The sequence below is a fragment of the Octodon degus genome, unplaced genomic scaffold (assembly GCF_000260255.1).
Source record: "Octodon degus isolate 3935 unplaced genomic scaffold, OctDeg1.0 scaffold00023, whole genome shotgun sequence".
Lineage (NCBI taxonomy): Eukaryota > Metazoa > Chordata > Mammalia > Rodentia > Octodontidae > Octodon > Octodon degus.
In genome coordinates, this window is record NW_004524599.1 from 8,275,388 (window position 1) to 8,288,783 (window position 13,396).

Here is a 13,396-nt window from a genome sequence, read left to right on the forward strand (position 1 = left end):
AAAAAAACATCAGACCAAAGAGCCATTTCTCTAGTTTTTCCCAGCACAAGTACTTTAGAGATGATTGGAACAGACTGGATGCTTAAGTTGACAAACATGCTTTAATGGAATAGGTATTTTCGCCACGTCCTTAATTCAGTGCACAACTCCCTGTGCAAATCCAGGGACAGTTATGGTGAGGAGATAGCCACTAGACTAGATACACATCCTGTCCTGCCTCTCTGGCCACTCTTAAGGTTTGGGTTTTAAATGTCCTGCCAAGACTCCTGCACTGAAGACTTGGTCATCTGCCTATGGTACTATTGGGCACTAATGGAACTTTTAGGAGGTGGGGCCCAGCAGGAGAAAGTTAGGTCCTGGGGGGTGTGTGACCTCAAAGTGGATATTGGGACCCCATCTTCTGCACCTTCGTTCCAATACACACATCTGCCATGATGTGTTGCCTCACTTCTGGTTCCCAGACCACGTGACCAACTGACCATGTGCTATAAAATTCTGTGATGCTGGCAATTTCTTTCTCAGGACAAAATTGTGGAAAACATCCTAAATCCCATTGTTTGGGAGGTTTGAGCCAGAGCACTGTTTAACCTCTAACCCTGTCAGACTTTTCCTGTCTAATGTTGGCATTGGAATATGCCAGAGCTTCCAAGACCAAGGAAATCCCATCATTTGAAGAAGTTTCGCTGTGTTAATTTCTCTTTCTACTAATAAAAGTCAAAGAAAAAAGATGGTCAAATTATATCAGTATCCCGGGGGGTTGTACAAATATTTGTATAGTAAGTACATGTAAACTGGATATGTACTTTTTATATGTTGTATTTAACCTGAATTTTACATAATAGTTGTTTGAGTGCTATAATAATAAAAGGAAAGAGTTGTATTTAAACAATTTTGAAGTATTTATTCTTTGAGAGTTTCATTCAAGCTGTAGTTTTAAAATTTAAGAACTTCCAAGTAGAAATTAAAAACAGTCAACTGCTACTGAGTTCTTAGTCAACCAAGTATCTTAGATAAAACAGCCTGTAAAACCTTCAGAGGCAAATCAAAACCAGTTTTTCAGAATTAGAAATAAAATATTTAGGCTGAAGACCACTGTTAACTCAGTATCCTATAACTTTGGTATTTTAAATAGTAATTCTCAAAGGACTAAGTCAAGTCAGAAAGGGAAATATGGGCATGAATTCTCAGGTTTTGGTGTTTGTTTTCAATCTCTTCCAGAGAGGAAAGTTCCTTTCCAGTCTTCTGAGCATCACACATCAAAGGAAAACTGTATAATTCTTACATTCACAACATCGTGGCTGAAATTATCTAATTACAAAGGTTAAACAATTTACATTGCAAGATGGAGAAAGAGCACATTTAGCTTGGAAACAGATGAAGCGATGTGTGTGTATGTGTGTGTGTGTGTGTGTGTATGTGCCTTGTTAATTTTCTTTTTTAAAAAACCTCATACACTTGATCTGGCCTTGTTAAATTGTCAACTTAAATTCTCAGTGGAACTTGCGAGGCTGAAATAAATGCAGACAACACAATGCCTTTGAACAATGTCTCCCCAGGGTTTGGAGCCAAGATAATTATTGTTTTATTTGAGGGGAGTGGGGGGGATGGAGTGACCAAAAAAAGTACTCTCTTGACTCCTGGAAGCAAGATAATACCTCTCGGATATTTGAATCTGGGATTGGCACGAAGGTCGTTTTGCGGCCGCACTTTTACCGCAGCGAGCTCTCTTAGCAACACGTGCGGAAGTGATGAAGCTGTATTATTAAGAAACTGCCGGAGGTGACCACGTGGAAGTCTAAGGGGTTTTCACGGCAACCTAAGCTGGATCTTTTAAAATCTGATGTCTGGGGACAAAACAGTGAATCTCAACTCTGCGTCCCGGTGAGTACCTCGTCGGGATGCGCGTCCCCTAGCAAAGCAGTGAGAAGGTCTCCGCTTTGTAAATCAGCCCTCGTGACTCTAGATTACCGTAACAGGTCCTCGACTACTCATTACAGCTTGTAACTTCCTGAATCAACAAAGACAAACTGAAAGTAAACAGCCTCGTCCGTGCCTGTCCACCAGCCTGGGTCCCCACCTGCCGGGGACAACTGGGGCGCTGGTTGAAGCGCCTGCACCGAGGGAACCCAGACTAGCCCGGGAGACAGCTCTGCCTCTGCAAAGCGACTTTGGAAGGCTTCCTCCTCAGACTTTCCGGAGACTTGCATCAACTTGGGAGACTCTCTGTCTCCACCCGCCTCTCAATTCTGAATGAGAATGAGCCAAATCCACTTCCCACCCCCTGGCCTCACCGGGATTTGGCGCCAGGGCACGCAGCGGGGACCCTCAATCCCCGAGGGGCGACCTACAGTGCACGCGGTTGCCCCTGCTCCCGTCACAGCCCGAAGCCTGGCTTCTAAGCCTCTCCAGCAGGCGGTCGCAGAGTAGAGCGGTGGAGGCGTGAGGCCCCCCTAACGCACAGTGGCGATCTGCTCCCGGTCCCCTCTGCAATACCCCAAGCGACGCCCACCTATTTGCACAGATGCAGACATTTCCAGGAAAGACGCTTTCCCCCAGCAGTGATCATGCCCCTCGAGAGGCGTGGCAGAACTCTAGCCACACATCCTTTCGCGGATCACGTGGCCAGAGGTTCACTGGCCCCGGGCCAGGAGTTGCGTGGTGCCCCGCGATGCGGCGTGCTCGCTCCGAGGTGCGCGACGGGCGGGCGTACAACTGCGATCGCCGCGGAGCTTGGCAGCAGCCCAGGGAAAGAGGTCGGCTGCCCAGACCAGCAGCCCCGGGGCCCTTTAGGTACGAGGGCAGAGCACTTGCGCCTTTGAGGGGACGGTGTCCGAGGTGCGCTGCGACCCAGCGTACACCTGGCCAGCAAACTTATCTGGAGACAGGATGGGGCAGAGCGCGGAAATACCTCTCTCCCTAAAGTAGCACAAGGAGGTAGGAGGAGAGCGAATTCGCTCCGTTTGGAGTTTCAGGTTCAGAGTGCAGATGCCAAGCACATGGGCTGGGCCAGAGAGCCAGAGATGCAGAGCCCTGAGCGTTAGGAGTCGGGCAGGGGGACAGAGAGGCGGAAGAGGGGGAACTCGGGAGGAGAATAGAGCCCGGATGTGGAGAAGTTACCTCCGGCCCCAATACACTGTATGACGACGCAGAGGCTGTCCCTGTCTCTCAGATGTACACAGAATTTAAGGTGTATCTCTCAGGCATTGTGCCGCACACCCTGCTAGAGCACCTGGAGATGTCAGAGAAGTCTAACTTTCGGAGTCTTCTTAGCGCTTGGCACTGATGCCGGACTTGTTCTAAGGTCGAGTAATCCGAAAGCGGTGGGAGAGGTTTGCGCGTTGCCACACTCAGGAGGAAATGTAACGCGCGGGTCTCCAGGTTTTCGAGAACAACTGAGAGTTTTAAAGTCAACCCCAAACTGCCTCAAACAGAAGCATGCAGTTCCCTAAGTGTTCTCACGTTCCGTTCTTGGACAGTTACCGGAGGGCAGGTTAACCTCTTGGCTGCTCCTCCTCACCCCCGAATTTTCAGGCCAGGGATAGAGAGGTGCCGGAGAATCTGCATACTATTTCTGTAATCCCAGTACTCTGGGAGGCCTGAGGCAGAAGGGATCGTACAAGTTCAGTATAGGCCGAGCGCTTCAGTAAATCGCTGTGTCAAAACTTTAAAAGTATTAAAAAATAAAAGTGGGCTGGGAATGTAGCTGAGCAGAGGCCTTAGGTTTAACCCCCAGCAGCACAAAGATAAATAAATAATGAAACAGTTCCTCATCAATTGCTTGGCAAGCACAAGGGCCTGAGTTCAATCCCCGGTTCTGAAAAAAAAAAAAAAATTCCTCATCAAGTTTCATAAATGAAAATTGTAGTTATTTATTTATTTATTTTTTTTAGAGCTGTATGAATTCAACCAAAGCCTTTTGTATGTTAGGCAAGCACTCTACCATGATGCGTCTCCAGCCCTTTTCCAGTATTTAAAAAATTTGAGACAGAGCAAGTAGCCCAGGTTGACCTCAAACTTGCAACCTTTCTGCCTCAGCCTTCTGGTGACTGGAATTATAGGCAAGTGCCACCACAGTCAGCTCAGATGATGGTTGAACATTGAAAGTTCTGCCTGTGCCTGGGCTCCTGACATAGGCAAGTTGATCACTGAAGGGTACTGATTGGTCATGGGTCAGAGTGGAAGGGGCCTGAGAGTCCCTAATCCACACTGGCTCACATACACTTGAGGCTCACCTCGCCAAAGGCTACAAGAGAAGGCTCGCTGTGTGTCTGGCATGGCCAGGGGTGGATGGAGAGCTGGGGGCCCTCGGGTGCTGGGAATCTCAATCAAGTGCAAACACAGCACTGGATGCATGAGGCAGTGAGTTAAATGACACCAAGTGCAGCAGAGCAGTGGCCTGACAGCAGATGTCTGGAGGGATGAGCTCTTTCTCTTGGCCCCTCTGAAGGGCTGAGCAGTGCCACTGAGAGGAACCAGGAGGCCCTCTACAAGGTGTGCGTTTATACCTGGGACCTTCTCACTTCATGTTAGAGCAGGCAGGATTCACAAGGGGGACAACCTAAGGCTATAGGATTGGAGCTGACTCCCTGGTAATTTCGTAGGACACTTATCTTTTGCACATTTCCAAACCATTTCCCTGCTTCTTGTGGGTGCTGCCTGGGTGTACCCAAGCCTGCACCCTTCCTGACAAAAGGACCCAGGGACAAGGATGAGGGGTGGAGGAAGCAAAATGCTCCTCCAGGAGCCAGGAATTCCCTGTGTGCCCCTATACCTCAAGACCTCCAAAGGCATCTCATAGTCTCCAAGAATTCAGGGGTAGGAGTGTGTGTGTGTTTCTGTGTGTGTGTGTGTGTGTGTGTGTGTGTGTGTGTTTTCCACTTTTTGCCCACCCACTTCATCTTTGATGATGGGCCCTTGGATTATCTTTGAGGACTAAGAAAGTAAACCCCAGAGTGAGGGGGCTGAAGGTGGGCGTATTTCCAAGACCAGAGGGCAATTTTGCTCTGTTCATAGGTTCCGTTGTCACACCCTCAATCCAGAGCCTGGCCTACTGGGTGTCTCTCTCAGCCTTTTGGGACAAGACAAGACCAGGCTCCTGATTCTACAGGACAGTTGGGAGGGTCTCGCTTTCCTCTCTTTTCTCCCTCCTGTCCCTTGTCCCCACACACCTGAGTGCCTCTCTCCTAGGGTTTCCCTCAGGGCAGATTACTTTATGACAGGGTGTGATAAGTGGTGATTTTGTTTCTCTTTTGATGGCAGGACTGCTTTGTAAACAGAAGCGCAAACTCGTTCTGATAGTGGTTCCGCACCAGTGCGCGGCAGCCAAGGCACAGCGTGTGGCTGAGACGAGCCGCTGCACCTGTCGCCCAGGGCTGAGATGACCTGAGGGAGGCCGCTTGTGGCCAGAGTGGTAACTTGCGCCCGAAGCCTCTGGGGCATGCTTGGCCTCTGGGCCTCGCCCCTTGCTGCACCCTTTGGGCCTTCTCTTTCCACTGGCTGCTGGTTGGAATTGTACACCCGGGAGCGCCAGGGTGGAACCTCCCGGATGCATGTCAGGCTGCTGACCTTGCCCAGGCACCTTTGCTAAAAGCTTTGGGCTCTTCCTCCTGTAGTTCTTGGTAATCCCATTCCTTTTGCCTTAATCCTATTGGGGAGTTGAGAAGCTTTGGGGCATGGAGGAATCACTGCCAGTGAAGGCCTTCCCGGGAGAGGCAAAATGACAACTCACTCTCCATCACCCTTTGCTTTGAGGAGTCCCACTCTGCCCTTGTGGCTCTCACCTGAGGCCAGCTTAGTACTCAGAAAGAGCCAAAGTTGAGTTGAGGTCACTCTGACTGTTCAGAAGATGGCCCAAGTGACACAGGGGAAAAGGCACTCTGTAGATCTGTCACCCCACCTCCTAGGGGCCCCAAACTCCCCAATGAGAAAGCAAGCTGAGGCCACCACCTGAGTGAATTTACCAGTTAACCCATCTCTCAGTCTGCATCTCAATTTCCTGGTGTCTTCACAGAGCTCTGAATGGAGGTGTGAAGGAGTCTTTGAGGTGCCAGGGTGGGTTGAGAGTAAGGTTCTCAAGGAGGTCAGCTCTCTGCTGCAATTCTGGGGCTCACGGTGCAAGACCAGGGTTCCTGGAGAGGAGTGGGTGTGTGACACCAAGCCTTGAGAAACATGAGGCTTCTGCTCAGGATGTTGGGAGCTCTGTCTCCAGGTCGCTTGGCTCCGCCCAGATGCTCTGAGCTCCCTCCCTGAGGGGCACAGGAAAGTTTGCTACCAGGCCTTGTCTGGCTGAACCTGCTTGGTAGAGTGGTGCACAGTCCCTCTGCTCTCCCTTCTTTACCTTGCTGTGAAAGCCACAGGTCTTTGCTCAGAAGGTGGCCTGAGGCTGCTAGGGCACCAGAAAGGTCACAAAAGGGATGAGTGACCTCAGGCCTGCCTAGCTGCTGGTGCTGCAGGCTCCCTAGGGAGGCTGGCATTGAAGCTACAGGCAGTCAAATCCCTGCCCACCCCAGTGTGCTCGCCAGGTGGCTGAGTCAGCTGGTGTGGAGTGGGAGAAGGTCAGGGAGAAGATCAGATGGAGAAAGACTCTAAGGAGTAGCAATGCAGGTGTCTGGGGAACAAAGGGGCCAGCCCAGGCTTTGTAGAGGGCTCTGGGAGATGCACCTGTCTGCACAATGCATAGCAACAGGAGAATCTCGGATGGACTGCGTCTTGGGTGCTGGGAACCCAAGCAAGGCAGAAGACTCCACAGTGTCTGAGCCCATGTCTTTGGCCAGGTGTTATGCTAAGCGATTTGCCCGGGTTCTCCTACTCACTTTTTCACTCACTGTCCACTTTACAAAGGAGGAAACTGAGGCTTAGACAAGTTCAGTGACCCTCCCAGTCATACAGTGGGTTTATGTAAGTGACAGCTATAGAATCCAAGTGGTTTCACTAAACTAGACCAAAGCCAGCTTGGCTGCTGCTTCAGTCTTCCGCCTACTTCTATGTGCCCTCCTGTTGTTTGGAGCAATCCCCACGGTTTTTCTCCCCTAAGGCCTGAGCAGTTTTCTCCCAACTCTGAGACTCTTTCTCACTCAGCCCTGCCTGCGGGGCCACTTGGCCTCAAAGCAACCCCACCCGCAGTTTTTGCTTGGATGTCCCAAGCGTGCCCCCCTTCCAAAAATAAATAGATAAATAAACAAACCCAGGATGGAGGTGGTGTCCCTCGCATCCCGCCCCCCCCCGCCCCCGCACCCTGGCACTCGAGGGACCCACCAGGTCGTCTTGGAAGTTTTTCCCCTGGCCCTTGGGAGACGCTGTCCACACCTGAGCCACCGCTCACCTGGAAGATCACAGTGCACAGCGCCCCCCGCCGGAAGCCCAGAGGGTGGCTAGCGCTGCCTCCACATGTGCCCAGGATGAGGACAAGTGAGATTTCACCACCCTGACTTCTGTCGTCCGCAAAACATCGGGGAAGGTGCAGTGCAGATGCTCAGGAGTTAAAATGCCATCTAATTATTTCAGATGCTCGCCAAAACAAAGGAACAAAACACACCTAGAAACAAACCTCAAACTTGTTGAGCAAGGTTTTAAGGTCCAAGAATGTTTCCAGTCCACCATGGTGGAGCACACCTGCAGTCCTAGCATTGAAGAGACTGGGACAGAAGGATCACAAGTTCGAATTCGGCTTGGACAGTTTAGCAAGACTCTGTCTCAAAATAAAACCTAAGGGGGCCTGAGGAAGGGGTAGGGCGCCTTGGGTTCAATCCTCAGTACCAGAAGGGGAAATTAAAGTTTCAGATCTACCACAGCACTGGCACTGAGCTCAAAGCGCTTCGGGTTAGAAATGCTTCGCAAGCTGGAGTGAGTGGGGGCTCCCGGAGCGATAACTCCACTGTCACCCACGCCTGGCGCGGGAGGGAGCATGGTAGCCTGGGCAGGTTCACTGAGAGGAACCCAAGCGCTGGAGTGGAAAGAGGGGATTCTGGGGTTGAGGACTAGGCTTCACTCTAGCAGACCTGACCTCTGACACACATTTGCCTGACTCGTCAGGGAGGACAATTTGAAACCAGTTCTTTATTCGACTCCAAGTCCCGGAGGTGGAGTCGGAGAAGAGCGCTGCGCTTGTCACAGCTGCCCAGGGCCAAGCTCCGGACAGCCTGCTTTCTAGGGCCCGTGGGTCAGGGCTAGCCCTGAGGGAGCTCTGTGGGGCGAACCTCCTGGGCCTGCTCCCTCCCTCGGGCCAAGTGTGACTGTGATGGGACTGGGCGCCTGTGAGCCCCAAATCTTATGCCTTCTTTGAAAGCTCCCCCTAATTAGAAGCAGCGGTGAAATCATCGGAGCGATCTTATCTGTCGTGGGAAAGCAAACCCCAACCCCAAACCTCAGTTTTCCAGCGCAAAGCCACCGACACCCTCATTCTTCCCTTTAAAAAGTTTTTAATGGAAAAGACAGGGTTCGGGGAGCCCTGGGGATGTGGGGGAAGGGCAGGGCTGTGAAAACAGGCAGAAGGGTGAGCCTCGTGTAGTTGCGCGTGTGAATGTGTGAGTGTACGCGTGTGTTTGAGTGGAAGGAGGGTTTCTCTCCCTCGGCCTGCGGGGGAGGGGGCGGGAGGGAGACACATTGGCCATCAGAAATGAAACAGAATCACGCAGGTTTTCACCTATTGAGTAACACTGGATCTGGAACCCCGCACAGAAGTGGCCCGGGGGTGGCAGCCTCCGGTCCGACCCGTTAACACCTACAGCGTCCTGGTCACACCGCATTCAGCCAGGTGCATTCAGCTGGGCCCCTCCTCTGTGCCTGCCCATCCCCCACCCTTCACCGAGGCGCAGACCCCAGACCCTAAAATTCCGACGGCAGGGGAGTCTGGGGTCCTTACGCGAGAACGCCACAGACCCAGTGCGAAACAGCACTCCCCTCCGCGTCGCGCCCTGCAAGCCTAGAAGTCCGTCGGCTTCTCCTCCCCGGCCGGCCAGGCACTGACCGGGAAAGCGGGTTGGGGCTGTTGGGAAAAGCTGGAGCTGATGGCGAGATTGCCGCGGCTATAAATCCATCACTTTCCAGGTCAGCCCGGCGAGGTGCTGGGACTGGGGCTGGCGGAGCGAATTCCTGGGCCAACGCGCATGCGTCGGCAGGTAGCAACCCAGCTCTTTAGGACCAGGTGAGATGTTGGTGAGCAGGTAAAAAAGGATTTGCCAAGGCGATTCCAGGGAGCGCGTCGGCCGAACCCTCCAGCCCATGCCCGGCGGGGACCGGTCGCCAGCAGCGCCGAGCCGCGATGTCCATACTTGCCAAAATGGGGGACTGGCAGGTACGGGGGTGAGCGGGCCGGGGAGGGGGCGGGCGTGGACACGGGAGGGGACCGCGAGGGGAGGCGGAGAGGACACGCCGTGGCCCAGGGCCCGGAGCTGTAGGTGCGGCCCGCCTGGCAGCGCCCTGGGCGCTCCAAGAGAGAGGACCGGAAAAACGAGGCAGGCGGCGGCCGCAGCGCTTGGGGCAAGAGCGCGCCGCCCGCCCGCGGGGCTGCGAGCCTGGAAAAGTCCGGCGCGCTCCACAGGTGGCCCCGAGGGTCACTTGCGGTTTGCGCTCCAGCCGTTTCCCCGGGCCTCCCTCCCCACCCCCACCCCGGAGAGAAACTTGGGTGGATGACTCATCCGGAGTTGGGAAGATCACGGGGTTGGGGTGCAGCTCGCTGCGGGGGAAGCTGCCGGCTCGCGGCGCCTCTGGCTTCACCCCGACATCAGGCTGCGCCTCGGGGGTGGGCTTTGGGTGCACCTGTCTCCCCGGGCTTGGGGGACTTAAGTTATGCGCAGACTGGTTGGGGGCTCAGACAGCGGAGTCGTGGCAGGGCTCGTGTTTGAGAAGCACTTAAAAGTTTGCCCAAAGTTTGGCCATTCAGCAGGCCATGTGCTGCTTGGAATGGATTTTCGCCTCTTGGGCTATGGGTGATGAAACGGGGTCTCCAGTTTGCGGAATCAGCTTTTACCAAACGTGACCCAGCAAGGCCTCGGGCATCACAAGGCCCCTCCACAATATCCTGAACCGCAGACCCCGAGCCCAGGCGGAAAACAATCCCCCAGCCAACGCGCTCCTTTTAATTTCCAGACATTTTCCCTGCGGGAAATAAGGGCGGTTCTGCCCCGGTTGGTGAGGAGGCAGAGGGTTTCATAACTGGAACCGCGGGGCCTTGTTTTCACCCCAGCCGACGGAGGCCTGGTTAGAGCCAGATTCTGCGTGTTGCAAGCTTGCGGGACAATTTGAACCAAGCGCGATATTCTCCAAGAGAAAAAACCGGACCTGTACTCCTCTTAGAGCAAGGTTTTTGCTTGTTTCAATTTTAGGCCATTAGAAGTGAAGTTCCAAGAAGTCTGATCTTTCCATTCTCTAGAGCTGGAGATAGGAAAGAGTTTTGTTTTGCTGTTTTCTTCTTATTTATTACTTTTATTAAAATGATCATTTTTACTTATCCCCCCTCTGGTTAAACCTCACAAAATGGAACTTCATTCCCTGAGGGAGACTCACTTTGTCATTTAAGGATACAAATTCCACACCAGGACAAATCCTAGGAATCTGCAACATTTACTCCCCACCTTTGTGGGTGGGAGGCCTTTTCTAACTCTCTTCTCTGGGGGCTGAAGATTAGGGTGGTTCTTCATCAGGAGTGTTTTGGGGATATCACCTTTAATTCATGCAAATCTTACTGTGAAATTCCAGGCACTTTTCCACCACCGGCCCAGATTTGGTTGGATTGGGAGTTAGACTATGGTTTGGAAATATTGAGATTGTTTAGGGAAAGGGGACAGAGGAGAGAGAGGCCTGCTTGGCTCCTGAGTGCTCTGTGGCCTGGCAAGTAAATGACAGGAGGTCTGAATCTTGGGTAGGGTGAGCCACTCTTGGGCCCAAATGGACTGGATCTACCAGGCTTGGCTGGTGGGCTCATGGTTCTCAGAAGTCAGTGACAACCAGAGGATATAGATTACTCTGGCCCAAGGTCTCTGTTTCTCTCCATGTCTCTGTCTCATGTAGATACTAGCTCTTCCCTCTTCCTCCTCTCCATAGCTCAGGACTGGCCTGAATCCCTGAGCCTTAACAGCAGGCCTGGCACTGTCAGGATCCCCTTCACATGCAAGGGAGTGATCTGTAGTGGTAAAGCTTTCGTAGATCGAGCTCTGCTGGCCCTGAGGAATGCTTTCTGGGACCTTTTGTGGGCACCCACACTTCAGTGGCAATGTAGAGCAGGGAGGTCTCAGTCTGACCTCAGTGGCATCCTCAGCAGGAATACAACGACAAGTGTAGCAGCCCTGGCAGTGTGGGCAGTGGGATGAGGCAGGGAGTATAGAGGTGGCCTTTGGAAAGGGTGGAAGAGTCCTTAAACACTGTCCCCCGCCTACAAACAGAAGAAAAAGAAAGCGAAACCTAGGGCTTTTCTTGCACACAGAGCAGAGCTGCAGGGTGTATAGACCCGGATTCGCGGGCCTAGGATTGGGCCTACAGGCCACTGTATACTGGGTGGCATCTGCCCCTGGAAAGGTGTCAGAACCCCAGCTCCTGGAGGCCAAGCTCCTGACTTCTAGCCACTGTGCTAGGCCGCAGGCCTCAGGGCAGCCCACAGGGTCAGTCCTGGAAATTCATCATTTTCCGGGACAGTGGGGCGCCAAGTACCCAGCCCATTCAGCCAAGTGATTGTGCTCACATTCTGATGTGGAAAGCAAGCTCCAGGGAGTGCCCAGTGCCCAGGGAGGTCATCCCTCTGGTGCTGAATTCCCTTGCCAGCTCCAGCCTTCTCACTAGTGTTTTGGGAGCCTGTGGAGTCACTGAGTTCTTCTGGACAGAGAATTCTTCCCCCAGTTGTAGACTAGGGTGGGGATGGGGGTGGGGGTGGGAGGTAGGGGTGGAGGTTAGGGTTCCCTCCTTTCTCTTCCCTTCCTTCCACCTGTTAAGAAATGCTTGAGTTCCAAGCAGCTTCAGTTGCAGCAAAATACACTGTGAGATCTTGGGAGGCCTGGAAGTGTCTGCAAAACAGGCCCAGATGAGCCAGAAGCCTGTGAGGCCAGGCCTAGGGCTGTAGAGTCTGCTGCACTCAATAGGGACAAAGACAGATGAAACATTTTGTAAGAGTAGTGGAGCAGCTCAGTGGTAACTCTGTATTTAGAAGTGTCACATTAGGTCTTTTTTTTTCCTTCTTAAAAAAATTACTAAAAAAAAAAAAGTTTCACTGAAACATAAGGTTTTGCTGGGGAACCCCGGTGAAGCCAGAGAGTCCGCACTGACCCTGGCCAACTTGGACCATACCAGGGGGCAGCATGGGGCCTCCAGATTTCTCCTTAGCCGGGCACTGCCGCCGCCAGCGCTTTGGCGTTAGTAGCATCAAATCATGAAGGAACTCTCCCTTCTTTAATTAAAAAGGGGAATCTTGGGAAAACTGGAGCAGATTAGCACGGAGAAGAGTTGGTTCCCAGTGATTTATTTGGATGTGTATGTGACAGTGTCTGGATTTCCAGGCGCAAATCGGTCTGTGCATAGGCTCAACTCTAGAAGCCGCTGTGCGTCTCCACGGGAGTTCTATAATCTTGTCCACGTTGCATCTAGCAAATCTTAGCCCAAACATTAAGTTGAATTGTCTGTTGGCCCCAGTTTCCTAGGTACGGGGGGGAAAATCATTTAACCCCTGGAGCTGTCGAGTAACCGCTTCAGCATAGACTCTTATTTTACACGCCTCAATTAAGAGATCGCAAACCCCAGCCGAAAATCTCCAACCTGGGGGAAAGCGTACAGCCAATAAAACTCCGGGTGCTGCGGCCCCAGGGGGTAGCGGACGCTGGCAGAGGCAATCTCTTGTTGGGAAAAAGTCCTGGAGTGACAATGCTGGTCTTGGTTTGGTGGTTATGTTTAATTGCGAAAGGGATAATGATTTCTAATAAAATTGTACGGGCCGAAAGAGCAGCTCGGATAGTAGCAGAAGCGGGGGTGGGGGTGAGAGGCCCCCAGGCTGGACTGCTCTGGGACCCTGCGTAGTTCCGAGCTTTGCAGAAAGCATCTCCCGCGCAGAGGAGGTCGGCTGAGAGGAAGGTGGGAGGAGGACGAAGTTGGGCTGAAGTGGGAGACGGTGGGGCTGCAGGTCAAGGTGGTGGAGCTCCGGGAAGCTTAGGTCCAGCAGGCTGGCGTGCGCTCTAGGAGTAGATTCGCGGCTTGCGGAGGCCTTTATACCTGGGTCGGAGCGGCCGGCGGCCGATTGGGGTACTGGCGAGCAATTGGACTATTGTTGATATGCTAATGAGGCGATTAGGCTGTTGGTAAAGAGCTGGAAAAGGGAAAAGTTTCTACCATTAGAGGGAGATCTCCGAGCGCACACGGGAGCTCTTTCCCTTCTCTCCTCCTCCTAGCCCTTCTCCTCCTCGCCCTCCTCCTCCTCCTT

At 52.7% G+C, this 13,396-nt stretch overlaps 1 protein-coding gene across 2 annotated transcripts in view; it reads left to right on the plus strand.

Annotated features, from left to right (window-relative positions):
- Positions 1-8,655: 8,655 nt before the first annotated feature.
- The window catches only part of Tfap2a (transcription factor AP-2 alpha), a 23,078-nt gene continuing 18,337 nt past the window's right edge, over positions 8,656-13,396 (plus strand). For both annotated transcript variants that reach the window (XM_004628372.2, XM_023712037.1), the window contains exon 1: positions 8,656-9,292. In XM_004628372.2, coding sequence (XP_004628429.1) covers positions 9,260-9,292 — 33 coding nt within the window. In that variant the 5' untranslated portion in view covers positions 8,656-9,259. The remainder of the gene's footprint in view (positions 9,293-13,396) is intronic.